The following is a 19514-nucleotide window of genomic DNA, read 5'->3' on the forward strand; positions in this document are numbered from 1 at the left end:
CAGGAGTGAGAGAAAAGCCTGGGGGCTTGGTTTGTCTGCAGCATCAACAACTACAGTTTCATATTGTTGTGTCAAGATGTTTAATCCTCAGGATGAAATGACTGAATCATAACTGGCCACGTCAGACAGCTGTGGGGCTCTTCATAGTAACAGGAGGCTTCGACTACTTTCATACGGTGACTGCTGATCTGCAGATATAGACAAGAAGAGTCCTACACTTGTTTCATTTCTGTTTTCAGATGATTCTTTAGATATTTACCTTTCCGCCAGTAGGTGGACCACTACAAGGAGCAGGAGCCAGCCACCCTTGGCCTTTTGTCTCCTTAATATTTGCGTGTGCGTGTGTGTGTGTGTGTGTGTGTGTGTGTGTGTGTGTGTGTGTGTGTGTGTGTGTGTGTGTGTGTGTGTGTGTGTGTGTGTGTGTGTGTGTGTGTGTGTGTGTGTGAATGAGAGGGGGGACACAGACCGGCTCGACAGACACAGAAAGTTTATTAGCATTTGCAGCTACAGCTAGTCTTTACTAAAGCAGCTAAGGCAGCCATGCAGGTGTGCACGATTTGACATGACACTGAGGCTGCATCTTCTGGTGTCTCCACTCACAAGTGTCCTGTAGTAAGGATCTGTTGTCCACTAGTTGGACCGCGCCCAGTCCTAAACAAAGCCCGTCTGTGCCCAGCACAGGGTTACTGGGTTACTACTATATGTTATGCATGTCTCTTTTTTCACCCCCACTTTCCCTTTTCTCCTCCTTACGCTTGCTCACACCCCAGCACTGTGGACTTGACCTCTGTCTTGACCTTCGTTTAGTGGTGGCACCTTGTTGACACAGTTTCTGTACAAGACTGTACTCTGCTATATGCTCTACCCTGCTACGTTCACTTTTAACCTATTGTGGTGTGCTCTTCACTGACTAATGTTATGTCTCTTTCCCTCTCTCTTTTTTCCTTCACACGCACCCCCTTTTGCTTTTTTTTCACTCCCCTCTTGCATGCTGCCATTTTTGCCATAATATCATGAAAATAAATAATATCTTTTTGTTTTTTAATGTACTTGTGCATGTTTTGGTTTAATTTTAACTTATTTTACTTCTTCGCTGCTCGCTTTCTCCTACACTTTGTGGATGTGTGTGCGCGGGTCTCTCCTTCCTTTTCCCACTCACTCTATGCGTTTCCCTACTTTTTTGTTTTTTACTCTGTCTTGTTGTGCCCTTCTTTCCCTCCTTGTCTTTCTCCTTCTTCCTATGTGTTTTTCTTTCTCTCAATCCTCCTCCATCAGTCAATCTTCATGTTTCCTCTCTCCTTCTCTTCATCATCTTCACTCTCTTCCATCCCCCCATCCCTCGACTCTATCTCTGAGCTCGACAACGGCCTGTCAGATATCTCCGAAGATGAAGATCGTATCGATGACACAGCTGCCTCACACACATGCTGGGCCCTCCCTTCATACTCTTCCATCACCTCCAATCAGCAGTTGGCTGATTGTGAACACCTTGCACAAAACCCTCAAGCCTCTAACCCATTCACTAGCTCCCAAACTTACACTTCAGAGGTTTTGGGAGTTGAGGAGAGCTGCCAGGCTGAAACCAGAGCAACGTCGGGAATATCAAATTGGCAGAGCTGGTTCTCTCTGAGAGGAGTGCTCAAATATGTTTCATTCATGCTGTGTTTTTTCTCCATGTTAGGGAAGAATGGAAACATGTGTCAGCCCACAAAGCTATTTTCAGGATTAATAAAGAAACTGAGCTTCTTGACACTTACTGTGTCCAAGCTAATGTCCAGATCAGCAGAGAAACTAAAGATTTTTACAGTCAGTGCCCCCAAATTCATCAATTCCGACATGACTACATCGAGATTACCTCAAATTCTTAACAGTTTGGCAATAAAATTGAATCATTTTGTGGCATTTTTTACCAATTATCTACCTACTAAGTTCATTAGTTTGGTTCCAACTTGTCCTGTGTACCCAACACAACTACGTTTGCCCTTGGTGTCTTCCCACACCTGTCCTCCAACTATCTCTTCCTATTCCTCCCTCTCTTCTCTGCCCTTTTCCCCTTACCTTTTATCTCTCCTGACTCTCTCCTCCTTCTCTCGCTCTAACCTAACTGCATCTTTACATCGCTACCTTCTAAATCCTTCCCCTCTGTTTCTCCCTTGCCTGTTAGTTGTCTTTTTATTGGTTGTGATGCTGACAGCGAGCCAGTCTTTGGTCTTGGCCCTGATTTTAGCCACACCCCTCGGCCTGACCCTGTGTTACCTAGAGAACGTGGTCTCCAGTCAACGAAAGTCAGTTTTGCCAGTGTTTATAAGTGATAAGCCAAATGATCAGCCTGAGGATCAGTTAAGCTCTGGTTTCAGCAAGCAAGCTTCTCCTCTCACACAGACACACACACCTCCCCGCATCAGGCACCACGCTAGCACAAGTGCTACCTGGTCACAAGAGATGTGCGATCCAGCTGCATAAATGCACGCGCACACATTCATATAACCAGATTTCCCTCTCTTCCTTTGACCTCCTCTATGTATGAATGTATAAACTTTGTAAGTGTCACCTCCCTACATTAACCCCGCCAACACCTCCTTTACCTAACATTTTCTTTTTTCTTATCATCCCTGCATTCTCCCAACCCCAATGTATTGTTTCTAATAAAGAACAAATAGTAGAATAAGGACCATTAATCAAAGTATTTAAATCCAGAGAGCTGATAAAGGATGATCAATGTTTAAATAGAGAAACTATTATCATATTGTTAATGTAGCTATATAAGATAGGTATATTAAGGGATGTACTGTAGATATGGTGCAGAGACTGTGAGGGAAGGAGAGAGTTACAAGTTTTAACTTACAAAAGCAAAATACAGTGACATGTAGTGATGTACAGAAAATATTTGATAGTTGTTTGAGCCAATCTCAGATCTTAAAATTAGTTATCATTAGTTGTCATACTCAAAAAGGCATCCTGTCTGTGTAGTTGCTCTGTGTTCAGCACCCAGCAGACTAATGTCACACTCGTCAAATGATGTAACATAATGGTATTAACTGGTAACATGCAAGATAAATAAACACTTAAGCAATATACTAATTTTGTTTTGGACTAAATTTTCAGTTGCTGCATTTTGCCTTTGTAGTGCAGAGAGAGAGGGTGGCACAGAAAGATTAGTTGTAAATTAGATGTTATAATTGTATATACAGATAGATACCAAATCCCCCTCAACCCTATAGCATTTAAAGTTTATTGGATTTCCATATTATTGCTAATGAATATCAAGAGTAAACAATATTACACTTACCCTGATCCCTGACGTTCAGGACTCTCTCCTCAACCCCAATCCATTGTTTGCTTTGTTTTAAGTAAATGTATAACAGCATTTTTGTGCTGGCCATTTGGCGTTTTCTCGGTGAATTAAGCTGTGCATGCAGTCGGAACAAATATGTAATCGAAAGACGAGTTGGAAAGACTACTGGCATATTGTTCTCATTCCCAACTAATAAGAAGTCTCCTTAAGTAAAAGCTGATCTCTGGCTGGAAAGCATCATAGCACTTAGTACCCAGAAAATAGTTCCATAATCTTCTTATTTGACTTAAAAGTAGTACTGGTGTCCTAAAAACCTACACAGGAAGTAGTAGTCGTAGCATTTTACTTGTTGTAGAGGCGGTGAATCTGACTTGGTTTAAGATATGTTCTAAATTTGTATAATAGGATAGGAATATACTCTAACACAGACTGTAAATCTTATTATTTATTTATTTTTAATATTTTACAAAAGCAGTCAGTGGCACCTGCTGTCTCCCTTTATTGACCATCTAGCACTCCTGCCATGTTCAATGGATTTGTGAGTTTGGTGCAAAGGTGACATGACCAGCAGTCCTCCATAACATCAAGTTGCTGGTGAAGGAAATAGCTTTTCCCATCATCCATTTCACTTTTTTCTTTCTTCGTGCCTCTACCCTCCTCATTTTGTCATGACTACCATCGCCATGGCTACGACATTGAAGGTTAAGGAGGTGGACTTAAGCCCTGGTGATGTTGAAGCCACACCTACCCAGGTCTGTAGGGCCTGTCTTTACCTAGCATGCTTTGCAAATTCTTAGAAAAATAATGTAGGTGTAATAAAATATACTTGCTAAGGACTAGTGTTAAGATGGTTGTGAATATCTAATAATACTGGTTTTATGGTGTAGTGGGGCACACATGCAGGAAACCTAACCTGTCCTAACTCTCTTCCTGACTTTATCCCATCAACAGTCACTTGGAGCCAGTGAGGTTGCCCTCTCTCAGGTTCATTCTCATTGGTTATTTGATTTGTATTTGGTCTGTCAATCATTTGCTCTGCCTGTGTTGGTTGGTTTGATGGTTTGGTTCACTCTTTGGTGAAGTTGCCCTAATGTGAGGACATGAGGTCATTTTTTTCAATTTCTCGGCTACTAAAGACCAAATCTGGAATATGTATGCATAAAACAACATTTAAAAATATTCAAATTGACAACTAGGGCTGTTTAGTTATAAACATGTCTCTTATCCTACCTTTTTTTTTAACCTGAGGATTGCAGATTGGGCCTGAGTATAAAAACTGATCCTGAAAGGGCACTTTCACCCAAAGTCTTCACTTTCGGTTGCTCTGCTGTGGCTTATGGTTTCACAGTTTCAGTTTGCTTTCTGGTTCATATCTGTGGTTCTTATCATTATTGTTTTTTCACTGAAAGCACGTTGGGGTTTGTTGGTTTGTGTAAACGTTTGCTGGTTTTGTGATGTTTTGAATGCTTTGAATTGTGTTATGAGTGCTAGCACTATTTTATTCAGAGTACCACCAGAATACCAAAATGTTTTTAATTTGTGCTTGTACCCATCCTCCAGCCACATCACTACATGTCTGCATCTAACTTTTCTATCTAAAATTATTTTTTATTTGTAGTCCATTTATTTATTTGGTTAGGATTTATTGAATGATTTGTAATTTATTTCTTTCTATTGTTATTCTTTTTGTTGCAGATTTTGTTTTATTTTGTAAAGTTTGTACAAATTACATTCATTTTATTTTTTTGTTTACTTTATTTTTATTTTTTAATTAATTTTCTCCATTTCATTTTTTGCTGTATGTCTGCCTTCCAGAGTCCATTGAGAGTGCATGGGGACAATATTTATGTGAGGCACAGTAATTTAATGTTGGAGGTTGGTACTGGCATCATCTGATGGCTGAAAATAAGAACTACATGTTTCTGTGTACTCTGACGCCATCAGAACTACAAGTTCCTCTGTACTGTATTGTACAAGACTGCTGCCCTCTCGCACTCTCAGGCTCTGTGTGCATGCATGCGCGTGTTTATGTGTGTGAATGTTTGTATGTTTATCAAGTCTGCACTCAATTCCAGCTATTTCAAGATTTCAAGTCATTTTTGTGTTATTGAAAACGCTATTTATGACAAGGTTGCAGTTGTCCCAATTCACATGGCAGCAATTTTGAACAGCTGGGCTAGAAAAGTTAACTAAAATGTTTTGTACATGATATACAGTATAAAACAAATGTTACTTAAAGCTGCTTTAATCAATATTTTTATATGAACAATGGGTCAAATGATCCAGTTTTTTGGCTTCATGGTCCACTGCTTCACTGTTTTGATTTAGTCTCACCGCTGTCATCAGCGTCGTTTAGTTTTTTGTTTTGTTTTTTTTAGCAAAAAAGCTTTGATAACCACACTGTACACTCCCTACCCAGCACCAAATGGCAAACAGACTAAATTAGTGTGTAGTACAGTGGACCATTTAGTGGCTAAAAATCCAGACCTTTTCCTCAGGAGTCAGTGGAGACCAAAACAGAGCTAGAGGGAGAATGAATGTTATTTACTAATACTTGTCCAACAAATCCTTATGTAGTGTAAAACATTAGCTGTATCAACTTTACAAGGCCCTTAATATGTCAAACATAAAAAAAAGGGTTCAGGTTGACTGAAGTGTTTTACCAAAAGGGAACTAAGATGTTTTCAGCATTGAAGCTATGAATTGCAAAACATTTGATTTGATGTCTATCTTTTTACACAACAGTAGACGAGACTTGCTCTTCCAGGAAATTTCCCAGCCTGAGCGTTCACAAAGGCTGCTTTGTAAATAGGGTCAGCGCTGTGTGAACGTGACTTATATGCATGCTCTGTGAATGTTGAATGCTGTTTTGTGACCGTTTTATGTTGTTGTATTTCCAATCCTTGACTGGTTAAAGAGTTTGATTATTGCCAGGCAGCTGCATTCTAACCTGACTAATCCTGCCTCCCTAACCCATATGAGGAGCTCTCTTCCTGTTTTCTGGTGATTGGCTGCCAGCGTCGAGTGATGTGTGGTTTGATAACATACTAAAACAACAAAAACACATCCTTTTGTGCAACATGGGACTGATAGTGATGCTTTGCCAGCTGGTGTTTGTAGAAGTACAGTAGTCTACATGACATGTAGTATTCTAAAATGAGGGATTAGAAGACTAAACACAGGGATATTTTCTTAAAAAGAGTAGAATACGAGTAGATTTGGAAAATTCTCATCAAAGTGTGGTTTCATTCACTCAGTTTACGAAGAATAGCTTCTTGATCATGATGCTGTCTCCTAAAGACATAAATGTTTGTAGTCCAGAGTAGGGAGGCCAGGGGAGGAGAAAAGAGCAGAGGAATCAAGGAGATGGAATGATGGAGATGAGATGGAGAGGTAGAAACACTCACTAAGGAATGAAAGTAAGTAAGAAGAGCAAATGAGAAAGTAGCAAAACTGGGGGGGCAAAAGGCAGACAGAGGGAGAAAAAGCATCTCAGGATTACAGTGATCACCACTATCAGCTCCATGTTTTACAGTCTGCACTGCTGACCCTGGCCTGCTGAATGAAAAACTCCTCCACGAGATGCAGAAGCTCTGATTCACTGCAGCCTGTTTATACACACACACACACACACACACACACACACACACACACACACACACACACACACACACACACACACACACACACAGAATAAAGGTGAAAAGTCTAATATAAGAATTAATTCAAGACCCCTTAAGCAAGGCTTCAGTGAGGCATGGCGTCCATCTTGTTTCCCTCCTGATTGACAGACTAATGTTCCTGTGTCCTGTTGAAACAAATTTTCCCCTCCCCCCATCCCTCTCTCCTTCCCTTTTTTCTTCCCTCTCTCCTCCCCTTCCTTATTCCTTTTCTCATTACATTTCTCTCTGTCTATTCCATGCTCCCATCCCTACTTTCAACACTCATTTCACTCCGGCCTTCCATAATCATTTCGCTACTCATTCCTTGCTCCTGACTCTTTTTCACTCCTTTTCTTTCATTTCGCCACTCTTTTTCCTTGATCTGCCACCTCTTCCTATCTTCTTTCCCTCCCATCTCTGCCCCACATCTCATTTTTATCCCATTTGCATTCCTACCACCCATTCTCCCTCCTTTAACCATACCTATGTCATTTACTCTCAATCCCTTCCTCAACTCTCTTACCCCACCTTCCCCGTTATTCCCCCCCTCCACTCCCCCATTAGGACCATGATAAGACCCAAGACGAGGTTCTGAAACACCAAGCTAGCATTAGCCAGCTTAAACGCTCCTTTATGGAGGCACCACCTCCCTCTCCTCCTCAGCCCAACCAGTGGGAGAAACGTCTCACCTCCTCTCCTGCTACAACGATACGTATTCAACAGCAACAAGTGGTACGTCAGTCTGGATGTTTCTGTCTCGGCAACTGAATGACACAGCATTTTTCAAGCAAAGGTTGTTCAGGTTAAATGCCATTTTGTAGTTGATTGCAGTGATTCAAAACTGTGTTTTCATTTTTTGCCACAAAGAAACAATAATGCAGTCTCTGCAACAAGATGACCACGTTTTTATCGTGTGTGTTTTGATGTGATTTGACACTCAAAGCCTCTTCTCTCCTCAGTCTGTCTCACTACAGCCGCTGTCTCTTTGTTATCTTATTAACTTGGACGTTTGAATATATCTTAAATGTGTTTTGCAAGTTGTATAAGGTTTCTTTCTCTTACTCCTGAGTCGGTATTTTCATTTGATGCTTTTGCCACGCTGGGGTTTAATGACCTGTTGTTTATAACTCACTCATCATTTAATGGACTTTATGGGTTTTTTCTTCTTCTGTAGGAATTCTGCCTGCAAAACCGACTTAACTGCCACTGTCACCAACTGTTGATCCCTTTTCAGCTAGGCTCATATTACACTTTTAGATTTTCAAGCATATGGGTTTCATTCTGCTCTGTGTGCATTGCTGACTTCTGTGATATTCTGCTAGTCTCCACTTTGCCCTACTAAACAAATCTAGTTAATTCTCTTAATGTAATCATTTTAAGATGCACAGATGCTAAGCAAAGCTGCTCTTTATTTTATTTCTGCTATACTTCCTCTGTATGTGTGTTTCAAATTATGTGTTTTTGTGTCTTGTGATATTGTTGTGTTTATCTGCTCAGGGTGATTTCTTGTCTCTCTACTTCTCTGTGTATATGTTGATGTAGAGCCTTGAAGAGGAGATAGCTTCTGTACTTTTCAGTAGACACCCTTGCACTGGCTTTATTCACCTGCTAAGGCCTGCAGTGTTCCTAAACCGAAACCAGATGCTGTTATAACCACATGTTCATCTACTAGTTCTACTACTGCGCTGCAAGGGCTTCTTATTTCTCCAACTACTACGCTTTCTGCCACTGAGGTGCTGCTACTACTGAACATTTAGGAGTCAGTTTACTTTCATTCCAAACCCTACACAATTTTTTTGATTAATCATCATTTCACTGACTGAATATAGGAGCTGTTCTGTGGAGAGTTTTTATTTGCTCCATAAGTTAGTCACCTTGAAAGTAAACTGACAACCTGCAATGCTTCACTTAACTGAGGATGCTTGCCAGATGTTTTCACAATTTAAAGAGCTGCTAGATGCCCGTAATGCCTGCTGTGGATGCTGGATGAATGTTGATAATTCTTACTCTGTATCAGAGACCATGCATTCTAAATGAACTATGGATGCAAAATGGGCTTGATAAATCTAATCTAAAACAACTAACGGCTGTGAATTACATGTGTGTCGTCTCTATGTTTTGTGATGGTTAATATTAATGTGTATGTTTATCTACTCCATTCTTTAAAAAAAAAAAAAATTTTTTTAAAAGCAGCAGGTATTGAAGCAAAAGTTTCCATCGTTAGAAACCATAATGTGTTTGCTTCGTAGCCTTTTACATAATCTTTTAAAGGGGGCCCACAGGACATTTTCAAGTGTGGACCTTCATCTAAATTCATTATAGTATGAAGTGTTTTTTTGGTCGTCCCAAAGACACTCCTGACTTCAATACCGTGTTTCTCTTCTCCTTTTACATAAGTGAAGATGAGTTTCTGTGTTTATTGATGGGTTATTCTCTTCAGTCCATTCTATGTCTTTTCATTTTCTGTTCTCCTTTCTCTCTACTTATCCCATCTCCTATTTATTGCTTGCTGCAATGAACTTGACACTGAAACAAAATAAGTTGATTGTGTACGAAGGGCAATCCACCAGGAACAGAGAAGGAGAATAAATAACAAAGTCAGCCCCTTCCCCATGCCGTCATAACAAGCATCACCAAATCACTAATTGCTAACGATGATGTCACTGACAGTGTGTGATTGATAATTGTTATGGTAACCTCTCTGTCACGCAGGTGAGTGTGCCCCAAATGGAAGCAGCTGCAGCCGATAGTACGATCTCTGATACCAAAGAATCTGCAAAGGTGGTCCTAACTTTCCTCTATTAATCCATCCATCCCTCCACTCATGATGCTTCCCATCCATTGTTTTCGTCATGCCTTCATTATTTTACATTTTCAGCTTGAAATTTCATGTCCTTACTACAGCCATCCATTCTTTGGTTATTCATTTGTCTGTCTTCCTACTTGTTCTTCTCACATTTTGATGTCCTTTTGTCCACAGTTGAACATCTTCATCTTCTTTTTATTCCTGATTTTGCTTTGGTATTAATTTATTTTCAGTTAAGTTTATTTTTTTATTTATATTCAATGATCATATTATGTTTTTGTTTTTGTCTCCATGCGTTTGTTGTGTATGTGTGTGCACCTTATCGTGTGTGTGTGTGTGTCTGTGCACAACGTGTACATGCGTGCGTGTGTATGTGCGTGTGTATAGACAACCGAAGTTGAAATCGAAGAAACCGTTGTCGTCCAAGAGGTTTCCAAAGCAACCAAACCTGGACTTGTCACTGTTACAACCAGCGCTCCTGCTGGCCCACCTGCTGAGCAGGAAACAAGAGAACAAGAAGTGAAGGTTGAGGAGGAAGTAGTGGTAGCAGAGGAAGCAAAAGCTGTGAAGCAGGAGAGCATTTCATCTGAGAGCGAGAGCGAGGAAGAAGCGGAGTACCACCCACATGTCTCTGTATCCATCTCTCATACACAAATACCAGAGGAGAAAGAAGAGGATGAAGAGCAAGAGAAGAAAGACGAGGATAAGACGGCGGAACAGGACATGTCAGCTCCAGAAGCTGCTTCCCTTCCAGCTGAAATCACTCAGCCCCCAGAAGAAACCAGTCGAGAGGTAGAGGAGTCCAGGAAAGATGACACAGAGGCAGAGAGCAAGAAGAATGCAGAGGAGGAGAAAGAAGGTGAGAGGGAAACAGAGGACAGCACAGATGATCCAATGATGACACCTGATGAAGCACCCAACGGTCTCACCCTGCCTGAGGAGGCTGTGACCGTGTTGGTCGCCCCTGTGAAGGAAGAAGAGGAGCCCAAAATGAACGGAGAAGCCTCTGTGGTTGAAGCAGAAGCCCGGCCACAGGTTATTTGTTGCTCTGAGGTAAAGTCTTCACTGGGCCGACAGCGGAGCTTCCCAGGGTGCTGATCCCTCCTATCAACTGTAGAAACACCCACTTTTTTTCCTTCCTGCTTACCACAGTGCCGGTTTCCTTCCTGCTTGCGTGAATATTTAAGCCCCATGTACATCCTCACTCTTATCTTTGTCCTGTGAAAACTCTTGTGAACTTTGAGCCCAAAATGAAAACTTTTTAGAAGTACAGTTAAATCCCAGTAAAACAGACAGGACAGGCTTTTAAATATATAATTCACCACTGTTGTTTTGGTATCAAGTTACCATACCCTACATAATTGATTGCAGTCTTTACTTTGATTTTCACCATATTCATATATTTTAATGTCTGTTATCTACTATCATCATATTTCATACCGCTATCAACGTTACTACTCCACTCCTGCCGCCCATAGCGTTGTGGGGTGCTATTATTGCCTCTTACTCTGCAATTTTATTTTGGTGTTGTGGAGTAAATGGGGCCTAACTGGAAAATGCATGTTGCTTTTAGATGTATATTTTTGTTCTGCATGCTGTATTGCACCTTTGGTGTATGTGTGTGGATTTGTGTGTCGCCCGTGTGTCTTGGCAGTGATGCTTCTCTCCTTCTGTTAGTGTTTAATTGGATTGTCACAGTCACCATGGTAACACTATTGTGGAAATCATCATTGCCAACCACTTTGGAAATGCCACCTGCTCATCTGAATGTCATCTTTGCATGTTGTTTACATTTCAATGGCGGTTTTGTTTGCCAGTGATTTGAGTGTTGTTTGTTTGATTGGCTCCTGTTTTGTGCATGTTTGTGCTGTGTCGTTCTTTGAGCTGCACGTTGACACCAAAGATATTTCTGTAGCTGTGCTGCTTGTGTAGCTGTTGGTCTTCCATGGCATTAAGTAGATGCTGTCATATTCTGCGTTTCGTGATGTTGGCTCGCATGAGTTTGGGAGCTCTTGATTTCTTGCATGAAATTTGCTGCATTCACTCGCATATGTTGTGTTTATACTTCCACAACTACTGCTTATTTCACCACTGTATGTGGCGCAAATGAATCACTTCCCTTTCAAAACAATGAATTCTAATGTAATTGAAAACTGCAGTTAATTTGATGATAATTAAGCACACATTTAATGTTTTCACTTTTTTTCTGATAGCCAAACAAAAGACATCTATATATAAATTGATTGACTCGGAAGTGAATTTAACCGCAAAGAAAGTGCTTAGATACAAACATGTTTCTTTGTATCCCTAACTGTCTCAAGTTTAATATACTAACCCTCTTTCCTCCCCCTTCAAATGTCTCTCTCCTCCCTCCCCAGCCACCTGTGGTAAAGACAGAAATGGTGACTATATCAGACACGTTTGCAGCCCAGAAAACTGAGATAGCTACAAAAGAAGTTCCAATCGTACATACGGAAACCAAGACCATCACTTACGAAGCCGCACAGGTGCACCCTTAAGAAACGCAGGGACCTTTTTATTTATATTCTCCTTACATGTTTTAGCAATCAGGATTCATATCGTAATTGTGTGAATAATTTAGATTCTATAATTGTTAAAAGCTTATTAATGTTAATGTTCCATGTTCCAAAGTTTTTCTTTTTTAGCAACAGTGCATGGCGCCATCATTCATTCCTTCTCCTACAGGGAAAGAGTTTTGTTTTTTTTTAAAAAGAAGAACTAAGGTCATTTCAAAAGAGTTTATTTTAAACATCCAAGACGTAACGGGGATTTTTTAGTGGTGATCTACAGCTAACTATCCCATTTTCTCCCTCCCTGTCATCAGTTGGATGGTAATGGCGATGGCGAGCCTGGAGTGTTGATGACCGCTCAGACAATCACCTCTGAATCTCTGTGTACTACTACAACCACACACATTACCAAGGTACAGTAAGACGCACACATTCAAAAACACACATTAATTTTTGTCAGACCAATGTCATTAAGGCATTTCATTGTGACGGCTCCCTTTTAATGTAATATAACTACCATTAACATTGCTGTACAAAAGCTCTGCAAACATAAACATATTTACTCACTTTACAATCATGTTTGTACTACTAACTTTTAATGGTTCGTACTGTATATCTTAGATCCCAAGGGCAACCATGCATGCAGTTTTATGGTACCCTAACACAGTAAATCTGCTTCGGGTTCAGTGTCCAAATTTCCATTCGTTATGCAGTTGCTCACTCTTTTGTTATTTGACGTCTGATAATTCTTTTATCTGCTTTGACTTGTTGGACTGCCACTAAGCTGTTTCTCACCAGCACCCAGGTGGGCCCTGAATGGTCAGAATTAACCCATTGTGACAGGCATCAAAGCATCGTTGTTGTGAATTTTGTTCCAGACGCTAAAGGGCGGCCTATCGGAGACAAGGATTGAGAAACGCATCGTCATTACTGGTGACTGTGACATCGACCACGACCAGGTCAGTTTTCAGTCACACAGCTGAATACTCTGCTTTACCTGGTGTTTCAGCAGCTTGGTTAAAGGGTCCCTTTATTCTGAAGGCTCTCAAAAAAATCATTTTGTAGATGTGTAATCCAGGTGCAGGTCCAAATTTTGCACCTTCGATGTGGGATATTTGTTCTTACAAATGAAAAATGCTGATAGGGAAATTATGAAGCTGGTTTTTGAGGACTGCTGACATCAGAATATTGAAACCCAGCTTACTTTAATGTAGTTTACAGAAATTTTTATTCCGTTTGGGATGATTTAAGGGAACAAATCGACATCTGGTGGTGACATGTTCATCATGTTGCTTGCAGTCTGAATGCACAATTTAATTCATCAATCACTTATTAGAAATGCTCACAAGTCGTAACTCCCATTCAAATTCCACTCATTTGCTGGGATCTACTACATCTGTCTATTCACTTATTCATCCATACATCTTAAAAAATGGTGTTTTAAACTTTTTATTTATTTTATTTTTTTGCAACAATGTCTCCGATTTTGTTGCTTGTTACGGTCAGTTTAATTTTCTGTCTTTGCCTTTGAGATAATAAAATATTTATTTTTTGGTGCCACAGATGTGATGAATATTACATGCTAAAGCCACACTGAGGGGATGCATCGGAGTTAGTGCAATCCAAATGTATTTGGTCAATGACAGTGACATTTTTTTTATTTGTTGTGTTTGCTCTGTACACCAGCATTTTGGATTTCATATAAAACAATGACCATGAGGTTTGAGTTCAGAATTTCAGCTTTAATTTGAAAATTGATGATGAGATGATGAAATGATTTATTCTAGTCTCCCAATTTTCACACAAGTTCCCCAAATATGGATGCGAACACTGAAAAGAAAATGAAATTGTCTCCTTGTCCATATACATACAGGTTGCTCTGTAAAATTTGGCCTGCATTTGCATATTTGTCTGATGACTTTATAAAATACATTTAAAGACATTTCAGATATTTGAAAGTGATGGCTGATTAATCTTTGTTTCACAAATGGGAACTTGACTTGTGCCACAAACCTGTTACAAGTAAAACTAGAGGTTTGTGGTGTCAAAATGCATGTAGCACCCTCAAAACTTCCCAAATATTTGAAAAAGTAAAACTCTCTATTTTGCTCAGGTCTGGATCTGCATGACCCCTTGCCCACTGGTTTATTTAAGTTGCATGTCTGTTATGATTTGCTGGATTTACACAAGACCATCAGATCTGTGTCACACTAAATTGGAAATGGAATTTATTTTTTATAATTTTTTTCCAACTGATGTCGCTTCTCCATCTGAAGCCATTTTACTTCATACAATTTACATCCTATTTAACTCAAAGAAGTACAATGGCACGTCACACTAATTGTAAATCCAGCATTCTTGTCATTTTTCCTCATGCTTCTTATTTAATTTTTCATTTAACTCCACCATTTTCCCCTCCTCTCCCTCCTCCACCTCCTCGCCTGCCTGTTGTGCTCGCTGCTGCCACTCTGTGGTTGCCCTTGGTACTGCAGGCACTGGCCCAGGCCATTAAGGAGGCCAAAGAGCAACATCCTGACATGTCTGTTACCAGAGTGGTGGTTCATAAAGAAACTGAACTGGCTGAGGAGGAGGATTGACTGAGCTCAGGTAATAATAATAATAGTAACAGTTTATTATTATTATTATTATTATTATTATTATTATTATTATTATTATTATTCAAGGTGAAAGTAACACAGCAGATATTAACTGTGGGAGTGCATATAGGGGTTTATTTGCTGAAGAAAAACTGAAAAACCAGTGAGATGAAACAAAAACTCTCACACATGAAGCTGCTAAAACCATCAGCCATCATCACACAGGCTAAAATAGTTCAAGGAAGGGAAGTGAATATTAAAGTTGGGCCGTGACTGATGGAGCTCTGTGTGTTTGGAGTAAGAAGGGAATATTTTCAGTAGGAAACGACAATAATATTGAGTGCCAGTCATCACAACACCCAGGCTGATTACCTTCAACTCTATTTTCCCAGAGTTGAAGGGCCCATCATGACTGTTTTCTCTGTTGAAGTTGAACGACCTACATCACCCTACAACAACCAACCTTGACTGACTGAAGAGGAGAAGAGGAAGAGCTAAAAGAACAGGAGGAGAAGGGGTTAGACAGACGGAGAGAAGTAGCCAGTCTCTTCCTAGTCAGTCTTTCTTACATGTCTGTGGTGCATCTAAGTCCCTCACTCCAAAACGAAGTAAAAAAAAAAATAATAATAATAATATCCTCACTCTTTTTGAGGGAGCAAAAAAGAACCACTTTGTTAGCTTAACATTTGTAGTGTGTTTTTATTTTTTAATAGTGCTTTTATTTTCTTTAACTGTTTGTTAAAAAGAGAGAAGATAGTGTGTCTGTCATATATTGAAAAAATAAAACTTTTAGGGATGCGCTGATAACCAATTCTGATAAGATACAAGGCTAAAAATGATGACTGTATCATTGTACTGATTATTTCACCAGTTCCAGTGACCTTCAGTAACACTCAGAAGTTGTAATCTGTATCAGCAGTGAAAAAGTGGTATTGGTGCATTCCTAAAGAAACAAACAAAAAAAAGGTTATTTGTGAAATTACAGCTCCCTCCCTTACTTCATTAAGTGGAGAATAACAAAATATAAGTCATTTCAAAAAATCTTTCTCCCTCCAGAAAACAGGGAGACACAACTTGGTCTTTTTTTTTTTTTTTTTTTTCTTCAACTTTTTCAAAGTGTAACAGAATCCTACAGTCTCACTCATTAAAACACATTCACAGTCAGTCGGATGACGGTAGAAACCAGCTGTTTCACATTATCCCATTTTGTTACTAATAATTACAGAAAATACAGCAAATAGGGAGCTGTAACTTAAAAACCAACGTTTTTTTTTTTTTTTTTTTTTTTTTTTTTTTAAATTTTATGATTGTCTTTTTTTCCTGTAAGTATAGTTATTATTCATCCACATTCCTTGTGTGTTGACTAGCGACTGAGTGAGTTCATTTTCAGTCCAATTCACTTTTTACTCAATTCTAAGAAGAGAAGACATTTTAACATTTGCAATAGGTTGGAATGGAAGGAATCTTAATTGAGTCGGTGGGTTTTACTGTATTTTAGATTTCATTGTTATTAAAATGAAATGAATTCGAACTGAAAACGAAGTGACTTGTATACAACTGTGTATACAACTTTCTGTACAGTAAACTAAATGAAGGTTATTAGATGGGAGCAGTAATCCAGTAATCATTAGCTAACCGCTCTTCCTGGGCCCGCCCACTGTACGACACTAACCATTCCTACTGGGCCGCAAGGGAGCAGTGAACTGACTTTTGATTGGGAGAGAGGAACAGTAAAGAGAAGGATAATTGGGATATAGAGGTGGCGTTGTACAGTGCCAACCATCGACTGCTTGGGAGTGAAAAAGAATTTGAACATTGATGCATGTTGGCCTTTTTTTTCATGGCAAGGGCAAGTTTCAGTCATGTCATTTTGCATCCTGCAGTGAGTTAAAGCTTTTGTAATATTCTTAGGACAGTGCTTTACACACAGCCTACAATTTAAATTATTCAAAAAAAGAGTTTTGTGCTACAGCCAGCACAGGTACCAAAATGAGGATATGCAGCTGGACCATCGTGAAACCAGTTGTGTCCCTTATTCAGAATAATGTCATTTCTACCAGTTTGCTAACTCTTCATCAAAACCTGTTTGTTGTCATAGTTCAGCACTTCATTTCACTCCCAGCTTCTTTTCATACCACAAAACCTGCTAGATATAATGAGATCAGGAAATAAATTCAGCATGTCTTCACATATTTTTATCTTGAAAGAGTATCTCGAGCGAGTTTAGATAGAAGGCCACTGTGTTGATTGGTTTGAGAGTGTGTAGATAACATATTATCTCGACTCATACAGTATGTCTGGATAAGATTATCTTTGACATGACGCTGGCTGTGTTGTAACTGTTTCACCACAATCAAATATTCTGCAGCTTTAGTGTGATTTTATGTGTTTCAATTTCAAAATTACATTCAGTTGTATTCTACATTATGCTACCACACGAGCATAACACTATTTACTACACCACAAACAGACATGGAAACAGTTACAACGTCACATTAAAATGCAGCTTAAAGGGAAGTGTATCAGAGGGTTTGAAGTGCTCTTGAAACCCCGTTAATGGAATCTCATGATGTTTTATTCATTTTCTGTGTCCTTTAACCCAAATGTTCAGCAGAATTCCACAAAAATGTGAATTTGTTTAAATATCAGTGGCATTAAATGGGTTAGAACAAGGAGCTTGGTCCAATGCATTTAGTTGAAACAGATTTTTAGTGTGAGCAGCAAAAAACAAAAACACATTCTGAAAAACTGGTTGATTGTAATCAAAGAAGTGCCACAGACTTACGTAAAAACATTCCAACCAGACTCGCCTAGGTTTGTCTTAACCCTCCTGTCTGACTGGACATAGTGGCATTTTACATTGGACCCGAGAATAGTTTTTTTAATGAAGAAATACTGACACACATTCTCCTCTTTTGAAATAGTATGTAACTTTTTTAATTTGACAGCATTTTAAAACTTTCTTTTTGGAATAAGGCACCTCCAGATGATGAACTGGTAATGACTATGTATGGCTTTTTATGGGGCAACACTGGTCTGACCTCTACTATGCAGTTAAATGACATTCCAGATGAGGGGGAAGCTTTAACCTCTAACCCTCTTGAAAAGAGTCAAAGCAGCAGAAAAAGATTGAAAAAACCAACCATGCAAAACTAGGCAGCTTTGGAAGCTTTCGCTGTTCAAAAAAAAAAAAAAAAAAAAGCAATGGTAATATCAACGATATTTGTAGCTTTTTTTCACAATTTGTTGTCTTTTTTCTGTGAAACTGATTTAGTTGTTGGAAGGCGGGATTTGTTGTGCCCCCCTCTTGAATATTTATAACATTGTCACAGTGTTTTTGACACTGATGGAACACCACTACAAATCAAATTTTCTTCCACCATTTCCTTTTTGTACTTTTAGCCACAGATTTAACCTCTTTTCGGGGGTCTGGGCTCTCTCCTATCCAATCACAGGAGCTCTTGGGCTGCGGGGTCAGGTTTTCCTAAATGTTTGTAGCTCTATCTCATGAACTTTATGTGAGATTACCCCAAGAAAAAATAAACTGACAAATGAATGTCTTTCCAATAGTAAACTTTATTAAGATTTAAAAAAAAAAAATGTTACCGCGTCATCTACATGTCACTCATGGATAATACACATTTGATTCTACTCCAGCTGATTTTAAAACTGTCAGGTATCTCAACATTATGGAGGACATTGTTACATTCATCTGATTTACACAATGTCATGACTTTCTGTATGGATGCTGATGAAATAGATGTTTTATAATCGACATCGATTATATGCTTTACACCTAAAGCTCAGGCTTTGTACAACAATTTGGACAGATGAGATGATATAAAGTCAACTAAAACCAGCACCATTTTGTATGTTAACTGAGTTAAAACTCACTTTCAACAAAACTTTACAAAGACATGAGTTTTGGAAAACCAACCAGCAGCCTCATTGCTCTCTCTTAGCCAACCAATGATCACCAGTACGGTTTTTGTATCTAGCAGCTTAATTGTCTTGTGTCTCCCCACACACACAGCCACTCCTCCCTCTGTGTAACACTGTTTAAATAAAAGATTGTTGTACTCTGAAATCTGTTTGGTCAGTTCATTTCCCCATTCATTCATTTCCGTGGATGGTGTGATTCGAAATTTGTAAGTCTTGAATGTTCATGTACACGAGTTTAACTGTGCTTTCTCTCCAGGTAGTCTTAATAGTATGTGCAGTAAGTGTTTGGTATAAGTAAATGCTACTTTCCAGGTTTCTTAAACTTCCCAAGCTTAAACAAGATGGCAATTAAAAACACATCTGTAAAAGATGCCAATTGTCAGAGAAGATTAGAGACATCTGTGTAGAGGGCTTCCAGATTTCCAGTGTTTCAAGAGGCACAGCGGTGCTTTTCACAGATCATCTATGACAGCTAACTATTTTCTAGACAGGCTTCAACTCTCACCCTCTTAAGGCAGTTTAAGTATGAGAAGCGTCCCTCCCACAATCGGTCACATTGTTCTGTAGAGACAGTCTGAACTCAGGTTGACTGGCAGAGCTGCTGGAAAGATTCGGGACAGAGTTTATTGTAGCGGGTGTCAATGCTAAAATTGAATGTTGAGGAGGTGTGCGTCCGGCTAC

At 39.4% G+C, this 19514-nt stretch overlaps 1 protein-coding gene and 1 long non-coding RNA gene across 13 annotated transcripts in view; one reads left to right on the plus strand and one right to left on the minus strand.

Moving 5' to 3' along the window:
- Nucleotides 1-18099, plus strand: part of epb41l2 (erythrocyte membrane protein band 4.1 like 2) — a 55877-nt gene extending 37778 nt beyond the window's left edge. For 4 of the 11 annotated variants that reach the window (XM_040125979.1, XM_040125980.1, XM_040125981.1 and 1 more), the window contains exons 15-24: nucleotides 3997-4047; nucleotides 4247-4279; nucleotides 7522-7689; nucleotides 9670-9738; nucleotides 10151-10816; nucleotides 12142-12270; nucleotides 12609-12707; nucleotides 13173-13253; nucleotides 14787-14901; nucleotides 15284-18099. In XM_040125979.1, coding sequence (XP_039981913.1) covers nucleotides 3997-4047; nucleotides 4247-4279; nucleotides 7522-7689; nucleotides 9670-9738; nucleotides 10151-10816; nucleotides 12142-12270; nucleotides 12609-12707; nucleotides 13173-13253; nucleotides 14787-14891 — 1401 coding nt within the window. In that variant the 3' untranslated portion in view covers nucleotides 14892-14901; nucleotides 15284-18099. Of the gene's footprint in view, nucleotides 1-3996; nucleotides 4048-4246; nucleotides 4280-5110; nucleotides 5171-7521; nucleotides 7690-9669; nucleotides 9739-10150; nucleotides 10817-12141; nucleotides 12271-12608; nucleotides 12708-13172; nucleotides 13254-14786; nucleotides 14902-15283 lie in introns of all 11 variants that reach the window. The other 7 variants (XM_040125987.1, XM_040125985.1, XM_040125984.1 and 4 more) reach the window with 7 other exon arrangements.
- Nucleotides 18100-18463: 364 nt separating this feature from the next.
- LOC120789324 overlaps nucleotides 18464-19514 on the minus strand; it is a 7683-nt gene continuing 6632 nt past the window's right edge. For both annotated transcript variants that reach the window (XR_005707369.1, XR_005707370.1), the window contains exon 3: nucleotides 18464-19514. This exon is cut by the window's right edge and continues 106 nt beyond it. This is a non-coding gene — a long non-coding RNA (uncharacterized LOC120789324).

The sequence above is a fragment of the Xiphias gladius genome, chromosome 4 (genome assembly GCF_016859285.1).
Source record: "Xiphias gladius isolate SHS-SW01 ecotype Sanya breed wild chromosome 4, ASM1685928v1, whole genome shotgun sequence".
Lineage (NCBI taxonomy): Eukaryota > Metazoa > Chordata > Actinopteri > Istiophoriformes > Xiphiidae > Xiphias > Xiphias gladius.